Here is a 27,237-nt window from a genome sequence, read left to right as displayed (position 1 = left end):
TAAATCACTAACAGCTTACAGACGGTAGGCAAATAAGGTCCCAGTTATGATAACTTAGGACACTAAAGACGACTCTGTACTGACTCTGAATAACACCAAAAGAAAGATGCGGAACGCACAATCGCTCCATCAGTCCTCAGACTGTCCGCAATAGGCTGAGAGGGGCTGGACTGAGGGCTTGTAGGCCTATTGTAAGGCAGGTCCTCACCAGACATCACCTGCAACAACGTCGCTTATGGGCACAAACCCACCATCCGAGACCAGACAGGACTGGCAAAAAGTGCTCTTCACACCAGGGGTGATGGTCGGATTTGCGATTATCGTCGAAGGAATGAGCGTTTCACCGAGGCCTGTACTCTGCAGCGGGATCGATTTGGAGGTGGAGGGTCCTCCATGGTCTGGGGTGGTGTGTCACAGCATCATTGGACTGAGCTTGTTGTCATTGCAGGCAATTTCAACGCTGAGTGTTACAGGGAAGACATCCTCCTCCCTCATGTGGTACCCTTCCTGCAGGCTCATCCTGACATGACCCTCCAGCATGACAATGCCACCAGCTTTACTGCTCGTTCTGTGTGTGATTTCCTGCAAGACAGGAATGTCAGTGTTCTGCCATGGCCAGCGAAGAGCTCTGATCTCAATCCCAGTGAGCAAGTCTGGGACCTGTTGGATCGGAGGGTGAGGGCTAGGACCATTCCCCCCAGAAATGTCCAGGAACTTGCAGGTGCCTTGGTGGAAGAGTGGGGTAATATCTCACAGAAAGAACTGGCAAATTGGGTGCAGTCCACGAGGAGGAGATGCACTGCGGTACTTAGTACAGTTGGTGGCCACACCAAATACGGTCTGTTACTTTTGATTTTGACCCCTCATTTGTTCAGGGACACATTATTCCATTTATGTTAGTCACATGTCTGTGGAACTTGTTCAGTTTATGTCTCAGTTGTTGAATCTTGTTATGTTCATGCAAATATTTACACATGTTAAGTTTGCAGTAAATAAACGCAGTTGACAGTGAGAGGACGTTTCTTTTTTAGCCAAGTTTACTATGTATGCCAGTCTCTCTTGGCTACGAGTTGAGGAGAGACTGACTGCATAACTTCTTCTTTTTATAAGAAACAATGTGTTGAAAATCCCAAATTGTTACACATAGCTGTGACACACACACTTATCCCACCAGACATGCCACCAGGGGTCTTTTCACAGTCCCCAAATCCAGAACAAATTCAAGAAAGTGTACAGTATTATACAGACTCCTAATTGCATGGAACTTCCTTCAGCCGTGCTTTTGCCTACTCCATTACCTGATTAGGGCATAGTAATTCCCCTACTCTGATGCTCTGCTAGGTGTGGCGCTAAGGACGCTCGACACTGCACTAGTGTAACACGCCAGTAGTTTTTGGTGCTGGTGGAAGGGACAATGCATAAATGTTTAGTAGCAATGTTATGTGCACAGGACCAAGAACATTTTTGGGCTCATTGATATTTTCTCAAAAACAAATATTTGTTCATTCTATCCACCCAAATTGTTCACTTTCAAGCAACCTTCACCTGGAGTCATACACAAACATTGCATAGGCCCACAGGACCTAAAATAACTGGTTCCTATATTGTGGACCATGGAAGTACTAAAAAGACAAGTCCAAAAACTTGAAGTCTATAACCAAACAGGAAAACACGGGCACAGAAAACCCTGCGCACGCCATTGTGCACGTGTTTGGGTGGAGCTGAAAGACAGCGCAAGTCAATAGGCCAGGTTGGAATCGCGGTGATGATTTGCCAGCACTTTTGTCAAACGGCAGTTTTATGACTGTGACACAGTAAAATCCATCATAATAGTTATTTGTTTTCATCCAGTGATGTGGTAACACAGCCTGATCAACCAAATTATGACCCATCCCTGGTGATTACAAAGCATCAGGCTACCACTCATATTGCTAAATTAAACAGCAAACCTGGTTTCAAAAAACAGATAAAGCAACACCTCTTGGCGCAACGCCTCTCCCCTATTTGACCTAGATAGTTGGTGTGTATGCATTGATATGTAGGTTACGTGTGCATTTTTTATTTGTTTTATGTAGTTCTGTCTTTGAGCTCTTCTTGTCTATTGATGTTCTGTATTATGTCATTCTGCATTATGTTTCATGTTTTGTGTGGACCCCAGGAAGAGTAGCTGCTGCTTTTGCAACAGCTAATGGGGATCCTAATAAAATTCCAAATACCAAAAATACAACACATACCATTCCCTGTACACTGATACATGTTATGTCAGAAGTATCCGTAGTTTTCTGATTGTACCTGTACTGACCTACTGTATAGCCCGCAGGGTGCCACTCTGTTGTTTCTCCTCTCTTGCCAACTACTTATGGAATTGTCATGCCAAACAGCTTGACAATGAAAATGGAGTAGGCAAAAGTACAAACTGACCCGGGACCAGGCTAGTATTGACCATAACTGCACTGAACTGTTGGTGTAGGCTAGTATGCATTAAGAGTGCCCGGGAGGCTGAGGAATTATGTTTTTGTGCAGTGTAGGAATGTCTTCTGTTTCAGTGACTGGAGATGTGATTTCACTCTTCCAAAGTAGGTTTTCACTCACTCGTTCCTCTTCTGCCCTCCTTGCTTGTCAGTCATTTTCAACCCACTTGCAAGCCTTTACTTATAGTCTGTAAATCAAGACATGATGGTAAAGTAACTGCACAGTCTCAGACAGAAACATACTGAATATATGTTGCAATATAAAATAAGTGCGCACACACACACACGTACGCGAACACACACACACACACACACGGGCCGAATATGTAAGATTTTGTTCCCCCTGAGAAAGTAATGGTACTTACAGCACAATTGTACACTATAAATACAGCGGCGATGTTTTAGATGGGTAATGGACACCACCAACGAAATTAACTGAAAAAGAAAACACAATTATATTAATAAATATCAAATAATTCAATACTAATTTCATGCTCTTAAATAAAAGGGTCTAAATGATTAAAACAAGTGAGACATAAAAATAAAAGAGGAAAAAAGAGGCCTTGACAGTTGGGCAGTGATGATATCAGTATCGCAAAAGAAAATTGTGGCAAAAATGAAAACATGAAACAGACCTAACTCTTTAGTCCTTTAAAAACCTGCTGTATGTAAAATAGTGTGTGCTATAGCTTGGGAAATAAATTAATGTGACTCTGGATGACAACATAATTATGTTTGTTTCCAACATTATGGCGTTTTTTTAATAAAGAAGTTAAATCTGATCCGTGTTTTGTTTCCGTATCGCGATACTAGTATTGTCCCGGCCCTACTTGACAGTATTACATGTGGCTGTGACCTTATGCCTTTCTATCTGTTCTAGTACGTGTTAAATTGTGTTTGTGTTTTCTTTGTAAAGTGTGTTGTGACCATGTATAAAATGCACTTTAAATTCACATACAGCTGTCCTCCTCCTCAGTGAAGGTGCTGACCATATAGCAGGCATAGACGAATCCCAAGAGCTGTAGACACAAACACAGAGACCACCAGTTCAACATTCAAATCAAATCACATTTTATTTGTCACATTCGCCAAATACAACAGGTGTAGACTTTACTGTGAAATGCTTACTTACGAGCCCTATTTTGTGTGTGTGAGCATATTTAGTGTGTGTGTGTGTGTGTTTGTGTGTGTGTGAGAGAGAGAGAGAGAGAGAGAGAGAGAGAGAGAGAGAGAGAGAGAGAGAGAGAGAGAGAGAGAGAGAGAGCGAGAGAGAGAGAGTACTCACAGAGATTAGGAGTTGTATGATACAATGTAGGACCTCTATGTATTGGTATTCCAGCCAGCATCCCAGAGTATAGATGAGTTCTGGGCTCTCCATACTCTGCCACCTAGTGGCAGGAAGGTCCCTGCCGTCACAGCCTGGCCCGTTGTCTTTCCACCATGAAAGGTGTGAGGATACACCCAGGGATAGCAGGTCGCTCTCCTGCAGTGACACAGCATATGGGTTGTTCATGTTCATACTTGCATGGTTATGTATTTATGGTATGTTATTGTTTGGAAATAGAAAGACTGTTTGATCCAGTGCCAAAATAATACACAATTGAAGACGAAGCAAATATATTAGTTGACAGCAGGTCTGAATATTAGTGACCAATACCTTGGAAAGGCCTCCCAGGTCCAAATAGAAACAGCACACAAAGACATTCCAGGCCACCCACAGTAATGTCCACAGCAGGTACTGAGGCATGAAACAAAATATTTGATGACCATTTTAGACACATAATGTCTATCTATTTGTATGGAGGCAAACCTCTATACATGACAGAATTGTAACAATGGCCAATGCTTTTCCACAGTAGTTATACAAATGACTTTGCCTTCAGCATGTACAGTTCCATTCTTCTATAGGCACATTTCATGCAATTATCCATGTTGATTACAAGGTGTAATTTGTAAGTAAATACAGTACACTGCATTTAAACTTGCCTATGTAATAACCATTTAATTACACAACTTTCTCTATGCTTAATATAACATGGGATCAATATTTATATGTGCAGCACATAAACATTCTTACATCACAGGTGATCCCTTACAGCTATTGTAGATTGGATTATGGATCAACAATAATATTTCAATGGGAACTGAAGATTTATTTTCTTTATCGTAGACAAAAACACAACATTATCCATTGTAGGATAGCCTGGGGCAGATTAACACAAAAGTAGTGTGGCCTAGATGTGACTTACTAGAACAACATAGCGTGGCCTGTACTGGATTGTTCCAAAGAGGCCGAGGATAACCATGATTATTTGCAGGAAGTTGACCATGATGGGAGCCCACTGGTACCCAAGGAAGTCAAAAGCCTGCCTCTCCAATGCTGTCATCTGGGATGTGAAAGGGAGAGAGTAGGAGGGGCAGAAAGAGATGGTGGGTTAAGAATCTCTATGATGTGCATTATGCATGAGGAAGCATCTTATCAAGTCATCCACTCACTGCTTCCAGACTCTCCAGAAATTCTCATCTAAACAGTTGGTTCTGAATTGATGGATGGTGGTGTTAAACGGTCATCTCTCCTACAAAGCATTCACTAGACTCATTTTTTCCACATGCTGACTGCTCTCTCTGGGTTGTCAAGGTAACTGAGCCACTGGGACAATGCATGTTTCAGGGAGAGGGGCAGAGCAGGGATATGAATTCTGTCCTCTGAGTCGCCTTCTCAATCACTCAAAATGGGGGGTAGGGTTGGAAGAAAGAGCGGGACAAAGTGGGACTAAGGTTCAGGCAGAGTGGGGGTTGATTCATGCAAGCAAGATAAACATGCATATTTTTGTATTCTAAAAGCACACAATCAATTATTTTATTTTCAGTGTTGAACCATAGCTTGTAGTTATGGTGAGCATGAATATAAAAATCTTAATTAAAAAAAAAATTATGTTAGAGAGAAATATTAATTTATGTTTGATTGACGTTGTATTTGATGTGAAATAGTTATATTATTATAATACACGTAAATTTGTTTTTCTCAGCACACAAATATATATGGCCTATTATTACATAGTTTTACTTCAAATATGTTTAATTCAATTTAGTTGGATATGGAAATGGAAAAGCTCACTGGTGTGTCGTGGGAACTGTAATTTACACGTTTATCTCAAACGCGCAAAATTTGCCTACTTTGTTTTGTCTTTACAAAAACAATTTCAATAACATCAGCCAGCAGAAGTGGCAGTAATCACTGAAGGAAGTAAACCAAGGCTATGGTAGCAGGTGTGTTTTGAAAGTCTGTATAGAGATAGCATCATCGCAGAAGAATGATCTCACCACTTGGAGAGTGCAGAGGAAGATCAGCATACATCGTCCTGAACAGCAACCCATTCTCTCTTATCTGCATAAATGGCTTCCAAATAGGCGAATCGAAACAGCAAAGCAACTTTTTATAAATTCATAGGGGGCAAGTTGAATAGTCCTTCCCATATCCAAAAAAGCTCTCCGGTCCGGGAACGTGTCGTGGTTTGCAGCGGTGGAACAAAACGAACTGAGAAGGAAAAACACTTAAGGTTGTTTACAACGAGGGGGAGGGTAGGGGGCATAGTAATTCCCCTACTCGGATGCTCTGCTAGATGTGGCGCTAGGGACGCTCGACACTGCACTAGTGCACCAACTAGTGTAACACTCCAGTAGTTTTTGGTGCTGGTGGAAGGGACAATGCATAAACGTTTAGTAGCCTACCTGTGCACAGGACCAAGAACATTTTTGGTATCAGTGATATTTTCTCAAAAACAAATATTTGTCCATTCTTACCATCCAAATTGTGCACTTTCAAGCAACTCTCACCTGGGGTCATACACAAACATAACATAGGACATAAAATGACTGGTTCCTATACTGTGGACCATGGAAGTACTACAAAGACAAGTCCAACCCATATTGAAGTCTATAACCCAAACATGAAAACGCGGGCACAGAAAAACAAGCGCACGCCATTGTGCACGTGTTTGGGTGGAGCTGAAAGACAGCGCAAGTCAATAGGCCAGGTTGGAATCGTGGTGATGATTTGTCAGCACTTTTGTCAAACGGCAGTTCTATGACTGTGACACAGTAAAACACATCATAATAATGATTTGCTTTCATCCAGTGATGTGGTAACACAGCCTGATCAACCAAATGATGACCCATCCTTGGTGATTTCAAAGCATCAGGCTACCACTTACCACATTATTATTACACATGGTCATCGATTTCACCTCAGACGTCCACATCTGTGTGATGGTTTAGATTGAAATGTTATTCCAATCTCCACGCGCTCCATTCACAGCACTTCTCCATCCTTCCGAGAGATGACGCTAGAAGCAAATCACAAATTCATAATTGGGGTTCTCCAGTTCCCCTGTCACATGGCTCTACCACCGAGCTGAGGCATAGTGTAGAGATGGAGGGGGCTTGAAAAACTGTGGAGGAACATCTGACGGTTCGATACAACACAGGGGATACAGAGGAAAATAGTTAATCTGTCTGCTTGCTTTGCTTTTTGCGGAGGTGTCCAAAAATGCCAAATGCAATGGTGCATTAGGGTCATGTTTTCTCACACAAGAGGCTCCAGTTATCGCTTTAATTGATTATGCTAGCGGGGAGTGGATGGTCTGAGTGGACGCAGAAGGAACAGACCAAAGTGGACGCTGCGCGCCGTCGCGCCTCCAGAATCTCTGAGCTGAGTGAGTATGAGATCAGCTCCTGGCGCAATGCTCTGCCTAGAGCATGTCTCTCTTTTCCAGCATGTGTGATTTTCATATATCCCCATAATTGTATTATAGATTTTTTGCTGACATAAATTTGATTAGCTTATTAATATTTTTCAATTTCATAATTGATTGGTAAGATAAATGCATTTCTCCTCGCGATTTTTTTCCTTTGTGTTCACAGGCTCCGTTACCTTTATTTCCAATGGGTCATGCATTTAATAGAGCAGACACGTGTGCAACAGCCACAATGTCACTTCATTGCCTGGCTTTTGTGATTAGACGTCTAATTAACCGATTCGTCAGAGAACCTTAATGTAATTGCATGCGGCCATTATGGAAACGTTATGTATAGGCTAGACTACGTTTACATCGCATGCTTAGTATTCGAGAGGCTTCTTTGAATCATAAAGATAATTCATATTAGACCAATATTTGTGTTTGATAAGAGATCACCAAGCTTGGTCAGTGAATGAGAACACGCACACATGACAATCACTACATCGATTATCATGTGTGCGTGTGTCTCTGAACCTTTTTGGTGATTCTCTCATATGCCTTGGCACTGCCAAATTCACCTCGCGTGTTCACACCCAGTCTCTCTGTCATGGCTAGAGTCATGTTGTGCCAGCTATGCCTGCTCCGTGTTTGGTCTCTAACCTGTTGTCTCCGGAATCACTGCAGTTTGAGCTGTCGGGGTTCTCGATGAGATGTTAAAACCCATTCAACCTATGAGAGAGTCACGGTGTGCAGCGCAGGCAAGGGCGCAAATCATTAGGCTCACATACCAGGCTACTCGACTGATGCATAATGAAGAGGTTGAATAGGAAACATTGTGTGTAGCCTACTTGTGGAGAAGACGAAATGCATTTGAGTTTGCTACAGGGTAAAATGTATCAAAGGAGAAGGTGGTTTGGGATTTGCTTTTGTCAGCAGCAAAGGGTGCAGACAAATTAATCTCAGTTGGAGCTCAGAGCCAGGGAGAGAAGAACCACAGGGCCAGTGTATGAGCCAGCTTCCTGTAGTAGCCTAAGCCTTTATAGATCTATTTAGCATTCAGTGCACACTTAAATGCATGGATGAATACATGCTACTGAGAATCCTCTCACAGACAATATTCTCCCTCATTCAAGGCTAAAATGGTTAATGTTATTGCAAGCAAACATCTGACCTCATTCACATCATCATCATGTCTCCTTTACCCCCTTCCCCCCCTCTCTCTCACACACACACACACACACACACACACACACACACACACACACACACACACACACACACACACACACACACACACACACACACACACGCACACGCACACGCACACACACACAGACACGCGCGCACACACACACACACACACACACACACACACACACACACACACACACACACACACACACACACACACACACACACACACACACACACACACACACACACACACACACACACACACACACACACACACACACACACACACACACACACACACACACACACACACAGATTGAATTGTGGCTCAATGTGCTCATGGTGTCTGTCTGTCTGTGTGTGTGTGTGTCTGTATGTGTGTGGCTGGAATGACTCACAGATAAAAGGTGGGGCTGCTCTCCACATCATCTCCCAATTGATTGATCAGGACTTAAGTGCTATGCTTGCTGTGGCCAGGGTGGGTTTAGGACATAGAGAGAATAGAGACAATGTATCTGTTTGCATATAAGTGTGTGTGTGTGTGTCAGGGTTGTGCTCAATTCAGAATTGTGGAATTGACTCCCAATCAACTCATTAGTTGGAACTCAAGTTGAATTGGCCACACCCCACAGGATGAGGAATTTGAATTTCAGCTTGAGTGACATGACGTAGAATTCAATTCAGTGCAATTCAAAGAAATTCCACTTGGCAATAGAACATGAGAGTTTCATTGAATCTGACAGGTCACACTTCCAGATAATAAAGAATATATAACTGTTCTCTAGAAACAATGTTCATATACTAATCAATTATATTTCCACCAACCATTTCATTTATTTGGCTTCTTTTTGAAGTCCTCATGGTGAACTTGAGGGTTTAACTAATGCTTTCTGTGAAATGTAGTATTTATTTTTATTTTTTCCATATTGAACTAAATTTAAAGGCTCACACCAGTAGAATCTACTTTTTCGAGATGAGAAACGAAGGCCAAATATTACCCATGATGTTGCACAATGATTTAAGTCAATAAGTCATCGTATTAGTCAAAGTATGATATATTTTGGCTTGAATTGACAAATCCGAACTGCCCACTTCGTTCAAATCCGTGTGAATGCGGTCTTTTCCCATGCCATACAAATGATTTTTAGCCTACGTTTCGTTTCAGTGCTGGGTTTTATTTTAATGTTACCACCCACCAGCATGGCGTTGTTTATTAATTACAAACAGCTGTAACGGCGTTCGTCTGTTGAAAGAGAGTCGGACCAAAATGTGGCGTGGTGGTTACTCATGTTCTTTAATGAAAAATGAACGATACATGAAATAACTTAATATACAAAACAACAAACGAAACGAGAAAACCTATACAGCCTATCTTGTGACAACAAACACAGAGACAGGAACAATCACCCACAAAACACACAGTGAAACCTAGGCTACCTAAATATGGTTCCCAATCAGAGACAACGAGAATCACCTGACTCTGATTGAGAACCACCTCAGGCAGCCATAGCCTATGCTAGACACCCCTACTCAGCCGCAATCCCAATGCCTACTAAAACCCCAATACGAAAACACAACAGAAATAAACCCATGTCACACCCTGGCCTGACCAAATAAATATATAAACACAAAATACTAAGACCAGGGCGTGACAACAGCTGCAAAGTTATTCCTCTTCGTGACTGAGATGAGTCAAACAGCCATGTGTCCACTTGAGCCATGGAGCAAAATAAAATAAGGGGCACAAAGGTTTTGTTTTTTTACCAGAAAATGATCATATCCATTGGATAATTTGTAAATGTTCACTTATTTTTGAGCTAGTCTGTATTATTCTTTTTTATATATGACCATTTTATAAATGATCAAATATATAATTGCGTGATATGATAGCCTTTGAAAACCTGCTCCCACTGTCACCCCCAAGATGAATGGTTTTGACCACTAAAGTTTTTCTTAACTACACACTGCACTGCTTTGATTGGTGTAACTGTCACGATCATCGTTGAAAGCATACTCGGACCAAAGCGCAGCGTGATCTGGGTTCCACATGTTTATTTGAGTGAAACGCACAAAAACAATAAAGAATGAACGAAACGTGACATAAATGAAGTGCTCACAGGCAACAACACAAAAACAAGATCCCACAAAACACAGTAGGGAAATGGCTGCCTAAATATGATCCCCAATCAGAGACGCTAAACAGCTGCCTCTGATTGGGAACCATACCAGGCCAACGTATAAATAAACACACTAGATCACCCACCCTAGTCACACCCCAACCGAACCAAAATAGAGAATAAAAAGGCTCTCTCTGGTCAGGGCGTGACAGTAACATCAGCTAGAAACCACAAGTGTCTATCCAGATAATGAAAGGGCACTCGCAAAATAAAATTCAAGGAACTTATAGTTACATGTCATTTGTGGCATGCATGATCATGAGCAAAGTCATTGTAGCTCATCATTTCACTTCCCCTGTGAGAACTATGAGCACGATCTGACTTGGCTTTGTTGTACCGCAGCTGAAGCCTGCCAGCAGCCTACCTACCAAAGGTTGCACCGTGTCCATTACAATGTAGAAAAACGCATATCAGCTATCTTTCAATAGTTATCCATAATTTCTGGAGCTTCATCACAATTTCTTCTAACTGTTTCTATGGTGGATTTACCTGCCGCAATTCATGGAAAATGCCATAACTTTGGAGGCAACAATAGATTGCGAAGTCAAAGATAGGCCAGTGGTCTCCATCTGTGGCAAAGTTTTCCCTAAATTAGTGCTTATGACAAGTCCAGTTTTAGAAGCCATAGTCAGCTGGCAAATCTTTTGAATGCTGTGTAGTTAAAAAAAACACACAGCAACAACAGATAACATTAGCTAGCTAGATAAAGTTAGCATGCTAGCTAGCTACACTGATGGCTGACAGTGCCCTCGTTTTTGATCAACACGTGGAAATTCCCGTCGTTAGAAGAATGAGACCAAAGCGCAGCGTGGAAAGTGTTCATGATTTTTAATATTGAACTCTGACAAAACAACAAAATACAAAACCGAACGTAAAGTTCTGCAGGGCTAGACAGCAACTATGCAAAAACAAGATCCCACAATCTAAGGTGGGAAAAAAGGCTGCCTAAGTATGATCCCCAATCAGAGACAACGATAAACAGCTGCCTCTGATTGGGAACCATACTAGGCCAACAAAGAAATAGAAACATAGATTTGCCCACCCAAGTCACAAATAGAGAATAAACAAGGCTCTCTAAGGTCAGGGCGTGACAGTACCCCTCCCAAAGGTGAGGACTCCGGCCGCAAACCTGAACCTATAGGGGAGGGTCCAGGTGGGCATCTTATCTCGGTGGAGGCTCCGGTGCGGGACGCAGACCCCGCTCCGCTTGAGGCTCCCCCCACTTTGGTGGCACCTCTGGTGCAGGGATCGTCGTCGTGGACTCCGGACCGTAGATCGTCGTCACGGACTCCGGACCGTAGATCGTCATCGCAGACTCCGGACCGCAGATCGTCGTCTCTGGAAGCTCCGGACTGGGGACTGTCGCTGGAGGCTTCGTGCCATGGATCATCACTGGAGGCTTCGGGCCATGGATCGTCACTGGAGACTTCGTGCCATGGATCATCACTGGAGGCTTCATGCCATGGATCATCACTGGAGGCTTTGTGCCATGGATCATCACTGGAGGCTTCGGGCCATGGATCATCACTGGAGGCTTCGTGCCATGGATCATCACTGGAGGCTTCGTGCCATGGATCAATTACGTCAAAATAGTTGCGGCATTTTCTGGAGAACCAGCTGTTTGTTAAGGTGGAAAGTGCAAGTTCCATTGCTCCACCATTCCCTTTCTGGGCTATCATTTCTGCTGGGAGTGTCCAGATGGATACCAGGAAGGTGTAAGCGGGGGTGGATTGGCCTCAGCCTATATCCAGGGTGCAGCTGCAATGCTTCCTGAGGTTTGCAAATCTTTACACCGCTTTATCCTGGGTTACAGCACCCTGGTCTCCCCCTGTCTGCGCTCACCTCTACCAAGGTACCGTTCACGTGGTCCTCTGCCGCTGACCGAGCATTCCGGGACCTCAAACGCAGCTTCACCACTGTTCCTATCTTGGCTCATCCTGACCCTTCCCGTCAGTTCGTGGTGAAGGCCGATGCTTCGGATGTCGGAGTGGGGGCTGTCCTGTCCCAAGGTTCTGCCCTGGACCTTAAGCTGCATCCCTGTGCCTTCTTCTCCCACCGCCTCAACGCCATGTGGGGAATCGGGAGCTTCTTGCGGTGAAATTGGCGTTGGAGGAATGGAGGCATTGGCTAGAAAGGGCGGAACATCCGTTCATTGTGTGGACCGACCACAAAAACATGCAGTATCTCCACACGGCCAAGTGCCTCAACTCCAGACAGGCGAGATGGACCCTGCTGTTTACCTAGCTCAACTTTTACCCTCTCCTACCGGCCAGGGTCCAAGAACGTCAAGCCCGGATGCCATGACTCGCCGCTATAACCCCACTTTTACCACCCCGGATTCCTTCCCACCTCGTGCCTGGCTACAGCACTCAGCTAGGGTATAGGGAAACAAATGGGGGGGCCCAGATAACCGGATGTTTGTGCCTGACGCAGTCCGGTCCGCGGTTTTGGATTTTGCCCATTCCTCCAGGCTTGGCTGCCACCCGGGTTCCCGTTGGACAACGCTTTTAGTGGCTTACTATGGTTTCGGATGTTGCCTTGTTAGTCGCCGCCTGCACGGTCTGTGCACAGAACAAGACTCATCGGCAAGTTCCGGCTGGTCTGCTTCAACCACAGCCTGTCGCTCACAGTTTGAGGTTTAAGCGCATATCCCTGGATTTCGTCATGGGTCTCCCCCCGTCTGAGGGCAACACTGCCATCCTGGCTTGGGTTGACTGGTTTTCCAAAGCCGCCCACTTCATTCCTCTCCCCAAACTACCCTCGGCCAAGGAGATGGCCCAGCTTATGGTGCAGCACGTCTTCCGTATCCTCAGATTCCCAGTGGACATTGTCTCCGACCGGGGTGCTGAGATCTCGTGCCGGTTCTGGAAGGCGTTCGGCACGCTCATTGAGTTGTCGGCTAGCTTGTATCCTTTTTTACGATTTCCAACCCAGTACCCTTTCCAGACTATACAAATGAAATACACATGCGGATCCCTTCTCCACAAAACAGATGTGCATGCAGATACAGGCTTAAAGACATAATGTAGGCATAAAGAGGTGCATCAACATGCTCTAAAACTTGTCTCAATGGCCTCTCAAGGACCCACACCACATGTCCTGTTCTTAGCTCCCTTATACCCTGACATGCCCAGCCTCCTGTCACCCCAGTAACACACAGACAGGTAGGGCAACACAAGGGGTAGAAGAACAATGAACATTTACAGTTTGAGGTTTAAGCGCATAGTAGATTGCCATAGGATGAGGGGGTTTTCTCTGTGGCTGGGGAGAGGGGCTTTGTTTAGCAGAGGAGCCTCTGGTGGAGGGCCATTTGACTGCTTTGCTCTGCTCGGAGCGCAACGTCCAATTGGTTGGCTTAGAGAAAGCTGCTCCAGGGCCAGAGATTACACTGCAGTGCCGAGGCGTCACTCTGACTATGAGCCAAGGGGTAAGGCAGGGGATAGAGAGAGAGTAGAGTAGAATATGTTGGGAGGAGGATGAGGTGGACCGACAGAGACAACAAGGCAGCAGCTCTGGGAACCTGGCTCTGGAAATGTGACAGTCTCCTCTCATCATCGGCTTTTCAGCTTCTTCAAAACACCTGTCACGGAACTCCCACGCACACACTGATGTGCCTGCCTCTCTCTTTCTTCCTCACCCTCCTTTCAGCCTTACTCTGCTCTACTTCCTCTTGCCTTACCCTTGCTCAAAACATCTGTGTTCTGTTCTCAGAACATAGATACACTGTCAGATTTCTGAATGAATAGAATATGTCTTTCTGGATCCATTTGTGTATTTCAGAATATTCAGGATATTCTTGTGAGAGTGTTACAAAATATATATTCTGGGTCAACTCTGGGGAGGGAGTTGGAATGCACTTAAAGACATTTGAATTCTGGTGGGAATTTTTTTAATTGTGTAAAGTTCAAGGTTTTTTCACCTCTCCTGTTTATACATCCCCTGTATTTAACACTTTTATGACATGCTTTACACACAGTATACCATATATAGGTATGTCCGTTAAGTTGTAAGGTAATACAGATGTGTTACTAAGCATGTTTCCTGCCTCAATGTATTGTACAGTCATTGCCAAAAGATCTGTACAGGTATGTAGTGGTTGGCTCTCTACTGTTGCGAAATGTCATTTATTAATACATTCTATTCATATTTATCAAGCAGGGACTAATTTGCGAGTCAAGAAAGAGCACAGTTTGTGTTTGTGCCCTGTTGAGAGCACTCTGTATCATACTTGCGAGAACAGCTGAAGGATGAAATGTGCCCTACTAGCACTGTACAGACCACCACCACAGCCCACTGCAATGGCAAGGCTAAGGCTAATTTATCTGAGCTGCTTCAGCCATTTTGGATACCCACACTGGTATGCTAATGAGCAACAATACTAACCATGTAAGTGCCTACCAAATTGGCACATTGGTCCCATAGCCACTGAATTGATCTGACCATAGACACTCTTTTGGCTAAAACCAAAAAATAATGTGTGTGCATTCCACCAATTATTTACTCCAATTCCCAAGGAGGACATAAATGCTTTAAAGACATCAACACTTGGCAGAAACATGCATATCTGTTGGTGTTGAAATTCCCTGTGTGGAATATCCATATGTTTCAAATCAGTGCCACATTCTTCACAACCTCATCTATTTCTATAGAATGAATGATGCAGGCACAAAGGCGCACAGCTCAAAACTCCCCCCACCTGCCCAGAACCCCCACCCCCCCCCAAACACACCCCATCCCATTTTCGCTGTAGCGGAACAAGATTCAGTGCAGAGCTCTCTGTTTCAGTGTGTAGGAGCCAATTTCCTATTATTTCTAACTGAAGAAATGGTTGAGCGATAGGCATGTCAGACAGTCATGGGAGATAAGGGTTTGTTTTTGTGTGCGAGAGATAAAAATATAAGAGGAACCTAATAGGAGTTAATTGAAGAGGGGAAAAGCACCTGTGAAACTGGACATACATCACAGTACCTCCTAATTACCTAGCAGCTGGTCTGAACCAGTGTTTGGGGGGAGATGGGGGTAGTAGTGCAGAAAACAATGTTCCTCTGTTAACAAGGACATAAAGAACACATACTGTACTTCAGCATGCTGTGTGACCTGAGCATTTAAATGTCAAATGTTTTTCATGCCAGGTTATGGAACTCCATAGTTAGCATAAATATATTCAGAAGCACAGATGTCCAACCATAGCCACATGCAGAGACAAAGTTAAGCGATATAACTCTTTCCTTCTGTACTAATTGAGACCATCCCGACTCAACTTCAACTGTTAGTCAACAAGAGGCTATGATGAACTCTGGAGAAGTCGTAAAGTTGAAGGTATAGAGAGACTTTAGACTATAGATCAGAGTGAAAGGAGTCATATGAATCGCAATGTATAAAGATCGTGACAGTATATTCACCAATGAATATATCTGTGAGAAGAGATTTGGGAACCTGTTTCAAAATAGGCTAGCACCTTGGGGATTGCTGGTTCAAAATACTTGGTGTTTTCTTCTGTAGTCATGTAGTTCAATAAGTTGAACGGATTTTTGTGAAAATATGCGACTGATTAGTCAGCCAGGACAGTTAGATCAGAAACATATTTGCTGTCGCTTTGAGATTTGGAGGGCATCATGAAATAATCCTGATAAGGACTTTTCCTCTTTGTTTCAATCAAACCGTCCACCTTACACTCCTCTTTCACTGAGAGAGGAAAAAGCTTGGAGGACAATATAATCAAAGAAAAGATGGTTTCTTCTGTTCTCTATCTTCTCTTTGGTTTTGGAATAGGATAATGATGTGTGCCTCTCTCTGTTCCCGTGTCTGTGTTACAGTATTTTTAGCTTCCATGTGACTCATTGACCCTGTTAATATTTACACTGTTGTGCAGGATTGATTCAAACATGGGGCAAATCATGATAGTTACGTGGGGTGAATTACATTACACTTAAACAAACACATATGTCAGCATATCTTCAACTGGTTTCTCGCAGGGAAGATTGGCACAGCATATGTGTGTGTGTAGAGGAAAGGTTCTGGTGAGGGTGGTCCCTGAAGACTAAAGATTAAGCGTAGTTCCAAAGATAAAGTCCAGCACACATTTGAATCTGTATATTAATTCCACTGATGTTGATTGTAGTACTATGGGCTCTTTGGACACAACAGGTTAGGTACCTGACGTTTTGTGGATGTGTCAGAAAAGCCCCAAATCCTTAACGAGCCAAGGAAGATAAAGATGCCACAGGGCAAATGACAGTCAGTGGAGAGGAAAAGAGGACAAAGAAAAGGAGGTCAGAAATGCTGTGGTTGATCTCTTGGTTATTCCTATGTCCTTCTTTTGTTGGTCCTCGGAGCAATGGAATAAATGGAGCAATGGAATAAATGGAGCAATGGAATAAATGGAGCAATGGAATAAATGGAGCAATGGAATAAATGGAGCAATGGAATAAATGGAGCAATGGAATAAATGGAGCAATGGAATAAATGGAGCAATGGAATAAATGGAGCAATGGAATAAATGGAGCAATGGAATAAATGGAGCAATGGAATAAATGGAGCAATGGAATAAATGGAGCAATTCAAGCAACTGTTTTTCATGATGTCTTCTCCTTTTTATTTGAATGATATGTTTGCCCAAGTTCCCCATTCCCCCTTACAATTCCGTGGGCTTAAATAAGAGCAGCTGATCTGTATGACAAACACACAGTTCTTTCCTCTCCTTCTCCGTCTCTGCAGAGCCCAGGGAGGTTGTGGTGCCTACGTGTGTGGTGTGCATGTGTGTGGTGAGTGTGTGGTTGTGAGAGAGCGAGCGCCAGCGCTCCCACATGGCCTCCATGCAGGACGGGCTGAACTTCACGTCTCCTTCCTACGGCAAGGTCCTGCTGCTGGGCGCTATCGCTGCTGCCTCAGCCTTCGTCGTCACCATCCTCATCGTGGTGCTCTGTGTGGGCTGCCAGAGGTGAGACGAGTTAATGACCATGACCATGTGCACACGCACACAGCTATTTGCGTCTTTATAGTACATGAAATGTTGTGTTTATTATAGGAAGGGAAAGACGCATAATGTCTCCAGTGAAGGTGGGAAGCACAGGCTGATGGACATGGTGAGCAGAGAATCTCTCATATTACCACATTTACCTCAGCGGTGAGCATCATTTTAGGTAAAGCATGGATACATTATGCATTCAAGCGATTGAGAAAAACTATAATTTGTTTGTGTGTTTTCAGAGTATACTCAAGCAGTCAAGGCTGCGTTCCATCAGCAAGTCGGACGGTGAGATGAACAAGCTAAACTGCAATGGCAAGAGTGAGTAGAACTTTTAGGTATAAGACTATCACAAATGTTGAGCTCCATTTCGAGAAATCTTCACTACATAACAAACAATGAAATTGACACCTTTTACAAAGCCTTCTTTTATTTAGGTGTGAAAGAATGCTATCCTTTCTGGTTTCCATGTGTCCTGCAGAGTCATCCAAAAAGAACCGTCCGGCCAGCATGGACCTCCTGCTGCTGCCCAGCCGCCGGTCCAACTCTGACCTGCGCTCCGGGGGACGGACGCTACCCCAAGCACCCTCTGGTACGGGAGAGGAGCACACCTACTCTGAGGTCGGTCAACGCTCCTCCCCGAAGCGTGGCCCTGATAACAACCTCTACGCCATAGTGGGCAGGGCCGGGGAGACAGACACCCCAGCCCCTCCGGCCGTACCAGCCAACACCCCTGCCCCCCCTGACCCAGACGGGGATGGGTTGAATGAACTGCTTCCCGAGCCAGATCCCATCCCCCAGGCCATGGCTCCTCCACACCCCCCGGAGACTACTGCAGAGTACGCCTGCGTCCGTAAGCTCCTGAAGGTGGACAAGGCTGTCCCCCAAAAGAGAGATAGTGGGACGGATATGGGGGAGGCACCGGTGCCGCCCCCTCGCCACGCCCCACCTTCACATCCTGCCCCGCTTCCGCCACACCCTCACAGCGTTAAGATGCTCCGGAAAAACGCAGAGGCCTTCAACCTGCCCACCTTCCCCAAGGTTGGTAGAAAAAAGGCTGATAATACAGAATTATACAGATACATATTTCTGTTCGTTAGGGGAGTCTGAAAGTCAGACCTTGACGAAGGCCATGTGTGCAGAAATGGTGATTCATTTCACTGCAATTTTCCTGCCTGTTGATACATGTCTCTTCATGTACTTCCAGTTCACTACATGTATTACTCACAGACTGTGTGTGTGTATGTTTGTGTGTTTTGTATAAGATTACGTTTTGTACTTAGCATTCTTCACAGCGCTGCTCTCTCGGGCTCAATGCCATATAGATGACGCAATGCATTGAAACACAGATCATTATCCCTGCAGAAAGACAATGGTGCTGCTTGGCTGTCCTGTCATTCAAACAGCAAGCTGCACCTATCAGTTAAAATCCACAAGATGTGGTACTTTAAGTCAAGTCTCTAATCCTAGTTTTAATATACATAATGTATTCTTGATTTGGTTGGTATCCCCTGTGCTCCAATAATGTAGAGCTGTACAGCATGCATGAATCAACTGTAATGGTCTAGAATCTAGATGCTTCCTACATTTATGCCTGCAAGGCTGTTTGAGGTGTTGCGAATGAGCATGCATCTTCTTTAGGATCTGTCATGGATGCTGGGTCCCTAGGCAGCCCCTAGAGAACATTGAATCTTAGTCAATTTCTCCTGATGCCTCTGCAGCTCAAGTAATTCTGTTGAGAGCTAAACATTTCATTGAGATGTTTAGAGTGCAAATGTAATGTAATGCATTTATATGTATGTTTGCACACAAAGAATGACTTGTATACTCCTTAGCAGAGGAGAGCAAAGGCATTTTAAATAATAAGCCTGTAACTGAACTTTTCATTACACTCTCCCAAGTATTATACAAAAGCACTATGTTTTGTTTGTTTTATTGCTGTGTTTCATCTCAATCATATGTGATGTGTTGACAACCCGTTCTTCCCGTTCTCTGATTGGCTGGCAGGAGGCAGTGTTCATGGGTAATGGAGAGCAGTATATATGGAAGCCTCCAGAGGATGATGACATCATCATGCTCCAAAACAAACCCTTAGGCCCTCTAAGTCCTCACAGTGGAGAGAACATTCAGCCATCTACTGCTATGGTGAGTATCAGTGGAAGTTGGTGGGTGGATGTATAGGAGGACGCGCTCATTGTAATGGCTGGAATGGAATTAATGGAACGGAGTCAAACGTGGGTTCCATTCCAACCATTACAATGAGCCCGTCCTCCTATAGCTTCTCCCAACAGCCTCCTCTGGTGAGTATGTTTGTCATTACAAAGTATGTGTTGTGTTTATCAGACTGATTAGTACTGAGGGTTGTCCTGTGCTGTGTGGTTTCCAGGCTGCAGAGATGTACTCCAAACCAGTCAAGAAGAAGAGAACTGTTCCTGGGTCTCCCCCAGCAAACATTGGCTTCCGTACCTTGGGACGTGGTGACCGGGACCGGGACCGAGACGGTGGGTTCAGTGTGGTGGTCAAGCCCCAGAACTGGGCCCCGCAGGAAGGGAAGCCTGTCGGAGGAGCCTCTGCAACTCTGGAGGACCACTGTTACGAGTCCATCGGGACGGGGGAGGAATGCAACCCTGCCTATGAGCCTATGGAAGGTGGTGGTGGTTGGAAGCGAGTTGGAGGAACCGAACGGCCTCCCAACACCTGCGCCACCCTCAGGCCCAGAAGGAAGAAGTCCCAGCAGCCCTTGCAGCAGCAGCAGCCTCCCCCGCCACCACCCACACAGCAAACCCCCAAGTTACAGCACCTTCCAGCCAAAGCCCTGCTGCTGCCCGGGGAGAACCTGTACGAGAGTATAGGGGACATGAAGCAGGGCGGAACTGCCACTTCCAGCACCACCACCATCTTCACCTTCAACGATGGCATGGAGATGTATGTCACTGGGCTCTAAGGCTGCTCCCTCTGTGACCTGTGACCTCTCACCTCCTTCCTAGCATTTAAAAAGAAGACCACGGTCGAGGAGAGCTGTTTGAGCCCCTCTCATGCTCACTCACATGTTTACATTACAGTCATAACTTCCTGCCTTTCAGAGCCTAGGGCAACAGTGTTGGTCAGTGGTTAATGACCTGGGCTGAAGAGAAAGCCCTTGGCTGGGTCAAACCCCTACCTTGAATCCAAAGGTAGTGATGAGAAATGAGCACAAAACTATTACAGAAATATCTGTAGGATGGCAGCACTATTTTAACAATGTGCAGAGCACAATTAGAGGGAACATTTGGAAAATTCTTCCCAATTTTTGCAGGTCTAACCATTGAAATATAATTAATTTCTATGGTTAAAACAGTGTAATTGTACTGGCAATCCTGGAGCCCTAGTTTAGGAATGAGCACAACTTTCAGTTTACTCCCTATGTAGCACTTAGTCTGTGTACGGCAGACCTTTCCCCCAAGTTGGTCGAGGTGTGATTCAGGAAGGAATTAAAAGTATTAAAAGTAAAGAAATTAAATATTAATCAAAAGACTTGAAAGCTCAGGGACCAAGAGTCAAATTACGAGAGAATAATTAACTAAATTGCACACATTGTTGTTTTCTTCCCACCCAAAAAAACACAAATAATTTGACCATATTCTCAGATGATAATAGCAGATATTTTTCCCTTTTCATTTGTTACATATCACATGGACTGACAACTGTCTCCAATGCCATCTGTAAATGACGTGTTTTATTTTGTCAATCTTTTTCTTGCACTTTGCCTGCTTAATGTTGCATGCTAAAAAAAACTCAAATCAAGCACTGTCATGTGGTATCTAAGAACGGTTTCTTTTTTGATAATGTTGTTGATTGTTTAGTTATTATGTTGCCTTGTTTCTCTTAGAGAGCAAAATGTCATTCTGATTCAGGATAGCTTTGGTCACTGGAAATCTCTGGTAATTGTTACTGTCAAGTTGGTCTTCACCACAGAGAGGATAGGATACTACTATGTGAACTACAGGGGACATATCTAGTCAAGGGGGCATGCTGGTGGAGTCCACACAAATTGAATAGCTCCATCATCACTCTCAAAACTGTGGATCAGCCAAGATAGTGCTTCTGCCTCACAGTCCTGATCACTGACGATGGTGATTCCACCATCCTCAACTCTGAACGCATGGCGGAACTGACATCCATCCCTCCATAGCTGTGTCTCATCACGCCACTGATGAACATTTTGATCTACTCTCGATCCCCAGTGACATCTTAAATATACAGGAGAAAACAACAACAGTGCAAGTGACAATAAATGCCAATGATCCAACGCAGAGATTGTGAAGGAGAGTATAAAAAGTATAACGCAAAACGTCATCTCAACCTGGATACTAAAGAGGAAAACGTCATCTGACCAAATATACCAGCACACAATGTGGTTATTATTATTATTATTATGTATGTTGACGCAATGTGCGTGTGTGTATGTTACGAAATGAGAAATAATAATAAATATATAATTGGTGTCAAGAAATCTATCTTTTACTATTTATGTTTGGTTGTGTTTTTGGAATGACTTCTCTGGTGGCAAATTTGCAAAGAAGTAAGTTACAATGTGAAGTTTGATGTGCTTTTGTTACATTTTTCCAAGCCACTTACGCTATGATGTGTTCATTGAAAAGCCCAGCTAAGTTTTATGTGGCAGCTACTGTTGTGTGTTTGCTAATCAGACGACGGGGTCTTGTGCCCGAAGCTTGTAATTAAGTGCTAAAAATGAAAAAGATTGTAATGTTTTATATCAAGATTAATATTCATGAAAATGTCGGTCAAGTTTATACTTTTGTAATAAAGTGGCACTTTGAAAAATGTGTTTTCTCTAAGCTTGACTTTTAAAAAATCTAAACATTTACCTCATATGCCTTTTAATTAGATAGGATTACCTTTACCAGAAGGTAATAATTATTTGTCCAACCTTGCCAGCTAACTTCACTAAAACACAGCACAGTCGAAAGCAGTCTTTCCATTTGACCCTTTTCCATATGCACTGTTCATGATCTGATAAGATATTATTATTATCATCATTATGTCTATTATAACATCATGATCTAAGGAATTAGTATGGTCCACACATACCCATACAGTTGTGAAAAGGGCACGACAGCACCTCTTCCCCCTTAGAAGGCTGAAAAGATGGCATGTGCCCTCGGATTCTCAAAAAGTTCTACAGCCGCACAATTGAGAGCATTTTGACGGGCTGCATCACCATTTGGTACCGCAACTGCAAAGCACATGACCGGAAGGCACTACAGAGGGAAGGGAAGTACTTCCAAGTACATCACTGGTGCCAAGCTCCCTGCCTTCTAGGACCTCGATACAAGGCAGTGTCAGAGAAAGGCACAAAAAAAATGTCAAAGACTCCAGCCACCCCAAGCCATAGACTGTTCTCTCGGCTACCTCATGGCAAGCGGTACCAGTGCACCAAGTCTGGAACCAACAGGACCATGAAAAGATTCTACCACCAAACCATAAGACTACTAAACAAGACTGCTAAATAGCTAATCAAATGGCTACCCAGACTACCTGCATCGACCCTTTGTTGCACCAACTCTATGCACACACACTGGACTCTACCCACACACTCACACATACAGTACTTACACTGACACCCCAACACACACACATAAAATGCGCACACGTGCACACTGACGCCACGCACACACATACTCACACACCCACACGTATGCTGCTGCTACTGTCTTATCTATCCTGTTGCCTAGTCACTTTACCCCTACCTTTCTGTACATAGCTACCTCAATTACCTCGTACCCCTGCACATTGACTTGGTACTGGTACTGTCAGGACCCGGTTCCGAACCCGGGTCTCCGGAGTGAGAAACAGTCACTTAACCAACTGAGCCACGAATAGTCGGCAGAACCCAGAAGATGAGGCAGGCGCAGCAGTACTTGAGACGGTGTATTTAATGAAGTAAAAAGTGAAGTTCTTCAGGAAAACATGTAACTCCACAACCTCAAAAGGAATCCTACAAGAACAAAGGTAATCCTCCAAGACAAAAAAGGTAAATCCACAAGGTGGAAGGTAAAGCACAAAAAGCCTCAAAAGATACTCAAAAAACAAACAAACAAGAACAAAAAACAGAATTCCACAAGAGAGTCCACCGGGATCAACAAGAGTTCTCAGAGTACTAGGGCTGGGTGCTAACATACACACACAGAGCAAAGAACAGAGGAAAACAAAGGGTTTTAATACAATCGGGGGAAAGAGGCACAGGTGCAAATAATAATGGGGATCAAGGGAAAACAAAAGGTCAAAAGGCACAATGGGGGCATCTAGTGACCAAAAACCGGAACAACCCTGGCCAAATCCTGACAGGTACTCCCTGTATATAGCCATGTTATCCATGTTACTTTTTATTTGTTATCATTATTCACTGTGTATTTATTCCTTGTGTTACTATTTCTTATTTGATATTTTATCTTTAACTCTCTATTGTTGGAAAAGGACCTGTAAGAAAGTATTTCACTTTTAGTCTACACCCGTCGTCTAGGAAGCATGTGACAAACACAGTTGGATTTGATCCAAGCATTGACCAAGATCAAACTCGCAAATCAAACACACGGTTGCCTTTAACCCTCATTGTAGGCCAAATATATAGCAATATCAAACTGATCCTGAAACCAAAGGCAACTCTGAAAAACACTGGTGATGACTAATGGAAGACAAAGGTTCTGCAATAGTGCTATAGATTTATCACAGGTAAACATGATTTAATTGGCTATTAAGGTATTGAGAAAGTCAGATTCTTGCAAGTAGATGTATGGGGGATTGTTTCCTCACATGGTCATCTGCCATTCACTTTACATTTACATTTACATTTAAGTCATTTAGCAGACGCTCTTATCCAGAGCGACTTACAAATTGGTGCATTCACCTTATGACATCCAGTGGAACAGTCACTTTACAATAGTGCATCTAAATCTTAAAGGGGGGGTGAGAGGGAATACTTATCCTATCCTAGGTATTCCTTAAAGAGGTGGGGTTTCAGGTGTCTCCGGAAGGTGGTGATTGACTCCGCTGTCCTGGCGTCGTGAGGGAGTTTGTTCCACCATTGGGGGGCCAGAGCAGCGAACAGTTTTGACTGGGCTGAGCGGGAGCTGTACTTCCTCAGTGGTAGGGAGGCGAGCAGGCCAGAGGTGGATGAACGCAGTGCCCTTGTTTGGGTGTAGGGCCTGATCAGAGCCTGGAGGTACTGAGGTGCCGTTCCCCTCACAGCTCCGTAGGCAAGCACCATGGTCTTGTAGCGGATGCGAGCTTCAACTGGAAGCCAGTGGAGAGAACGGAGGAGCGGGGTGACGTGAGAGAACTTGGGAAGGTTGAACACCAGACGGGCTGCGGCGTTCTGGATGAGTTGAAGGGGTTTAATGGCACAGGCAGGGAGCCCAGCCAACAGCGAGTTGCAGTAATCCAGACGGGAGATGACAAGTGCCTGGATTAGGACCTGCGCCGCTTCCTGTGTGAGGCAGGGTCGTACTCTGCGGATGTTGTAGAGCATAAACCTACAGGAACGGGCCACCGCCTTGGTGTTGGTTGAGAACGACAGGGTGTTGTCCAGGATCACGCCAAGGTTCTTAGCGCTCTGGGAGGAGGACACAATGGAGTTGTCAACCGTGATGGCGAGATCATGGAACGGGCAGTCCTTCCCCGGGAGGAAGAGCAGCTCCGTCTTGCCAAGGTTCAGCTTGAGGTGGTGATCCGTCATCCACACTGATATGTCTGCCAGACATGCAGAGATGCGATTCGCCACCTGGTCATCAGAAGGGGGAAAGGAGAAGATTAGTTGTGTGTCGTCTGCATAGCAATGATAGGAGAGACCATGTGAGGTTATGACAGAGCCAAGTGACTTGGTGTATAGCGAGAATAGGAGAGGGCCTAGAACAGAGCCCTGGGGACACCAGTGGTGAGAGCGCGTGGTGAGGAGACAGATTCTCGCCACACCACCTGGTAGGAGCGACCTGTCAGGTAGGACGCAATCCAAGCGTGGGCCGCGCCGGAGATGCCCAACTCGGAGAGGGTGGAGAGGAGGATCTGATGGTTCACAGTATCGAAGGCAGCCGATAGATCTAGAAGGATGAGAGCAGAGGAGAGAGAGTTAGCTGTAGCAGTGCGGAGCGCCTCCGTGATACAGAGGAGAGCAGTCTCAGTTGAATGACTAGTCTTGAAACCTGACTGATTTGGATCAAGAAGGTCATTCAGAGAGAGATAGCGGGAGAGCTGGCCAAGGACGGCACGTTCAAGAGTTTTGGAGAGAAAAGAAAGAAGGGATACTGGTCTGTAATTGTTGACATCGGAGGGATCGAGTGTAGGTTTTTTCAGAAGGGGTGCAAATCTCGCTCTCTTGAAGACGGAAGGGACGTAGCCAGCGGTCAGGGATGAGTTGATGAGCGAGGTGAGGTAAGGGAGAAGGTCTCCGGAAATGGTCTGGAGAAGAGAGGAGGGGATAGGGTCAAGCGGTCAGGTTGTTGGGCGGCCGGCCGTCACAAGATGCGAGATTTCATCTGGAGAGAGAGGGGAGAAAGAGGTCAGAGCACAGGGTAGGGCAGTGTGAGCAGAACCAGCGGTGTCGTTTGACTTAGCAAACGAGGATCGGATGTCGTCGACCTTCTTTTCAAAATGGTTGACGAAGTCGTCTGCAGAGAGGGAGGAGGGGGGAGGGGGAGGAGGATTCAGGAGGGAGGAGAAGGTGGCAAAGAGCTTCCTAGGGTTAGAGGCAGATGCTTGGAATTTAGCGTGGTAGAAAGTGGCTTTAGCAGCAGAGACAGAGGAGGAAAATGTAGAGAGGAGGGAGTGAAAGGATGCCAGGTCCGCAGGGAGGCGAGTTTTCCTTTATTCCATAATTACACTCTCATGCATTTTCCAGAGATAAATGTTCAAATTTGCCATGTCAAAATATTACACTGGTTCTCCATCATGACCTAATGAGCACAAAAGTATTATTTTTGCGAAACGATAAATAATTTCTCGTTGCTTTCACACACAATGCAAATGCTAAGCACATTGTTGAAAAACACTTAACACAACTCTATAAAAGATGCAAAACTCAGTTGAGTAAATCGTAGCAAAACCAAATTCTAACATTTGGTTACAGCTGATACAAATTACTCCCAGGGATGTGAACCTCTTCTGTATGTGAGCAAAACTTGTTTGCACGGTTGTTCAATCAGCAATCAGTCCTTATTCATGCATAAAAAAGGTCACCTCTGAGTTGCTGTTTGCAAGAACGGACCAAGTTAGAGGCCGAGGGCAAAGACAAAGGAGAGGTAGAGGGGTCTGTGAAGGAAGATAGTTCAGCTCTCAGTTCAAATGAAATGTTTTAAAATAAAGCCTTTGTTTCTGGATATTCATGCTTTTGAGTGGCATTCTATTTTTATTTATTCGTATTTTGTATTAAAAAAAAAAATATATATATATATTTTATAATTTTGTAAAAATGTTTGAGTGACCTTCTTTCTGCATTCATCGTCTTTGGTAAAATCATTTTGGGAAAAAAAGAATACAGCCTATGCTGTGATAATATGTTTTGTTGTCTTTTATAATTATAGTATCAACAAATGGCAGGGTTAACCCTGTTAGACAATATTGATAGTTGTAGATAGTATTTATTGGGCCATTGTGCAACGATTGATTGAAATAACTTTTCATTAGATAAGAGGTTG

General features: G+C 44.3%; 2 protein-coding genes across 2 annotated transcripts; one reads left to right on the top strand and one right to left on the bottom strand.

The window, feature by feature from the left end:
- Positions 1 to 2,083: 2,083 nt before the first annotated feature.
- Positions 2,084 to 6,052, bottom strand: LOC124045111 (sodium/potassium-transporting ATPase subunit beta-1-interacting protein 3-like). The gene is made up of 7 exons (XM_046364349.1): positions 5,796 to 6,052; positions 4,721 to 4,858; positions 4,129 to 4,209; positions 3,757 to 3,954; positions 3,430 to 3,490; positions 2,837 to 2,906; positions 2,084 to 2,659 (listed from the first exon to the last, which is right to left on the bottom strand). Exons 1-6 carry the CDS (start codon positions 5,847 to 5,849, stop codon positions 2,851 to 2,853), a joined length of 588 nt encoding a protein of 195 aa, XP_046220305.1. The 5' UTR covers positions 5,850 to 6,052; the 3' UTR covers positions 2,084 to 2,659; positions 2,837 to 2,850.
- A 785-nt stretch (positions 6,053 to 6,837) lies between these two features.
- Positions 6,838 to 22,364, top strand: LOC124045110 (trithorax group protein osa-like). Its single transcript, XM_046364348.1, has 7 exons — positions 6,838 to 7,186; positions 17,299 to 17,521; positions 17,609 to 17,666; positions 17,791 to 17,869; positions 18,030 to 18,589; positions 19,556 to 19,693; positions 19,935 to 22,364. Exons 2-7 carry the CDS (start codon positions 17,388 to 17,390, stop codon positions 20,490 to 20,492), a joined length of 1,527 nt encoding a protein of 508 aa, XP_046220304.1. The 5' UTR covers positions 6,838 to 7,186; positions 17,299 to 17,387; the 3' UTR covers positions 20,493 to 22,364.
- Positions 22,365 to 27,237: the final 4,873 nt, after the last annotated feature.

The sequence above is a fragment of the Oncorhynchus gorbuscha genome, linkage group LG10 (genome assembly GCF_021184085.1).
Source record: "Oncorhynchus gorbuscha isolate QuinsamMale2020 ecotype Even-year linkage group LG10, OgorEven_v1.0, whole genome shotgun sequence".
NCBI lineage: Eukaryota > Metazoa > Chordata > Actinopteri > Salmoniformes > Salmonidae > Oncorhynchus > Oncorhynchus gorbuscha.
This window is presented reverse-complemented; position numbering and strand designations above follow the sequence as displayed.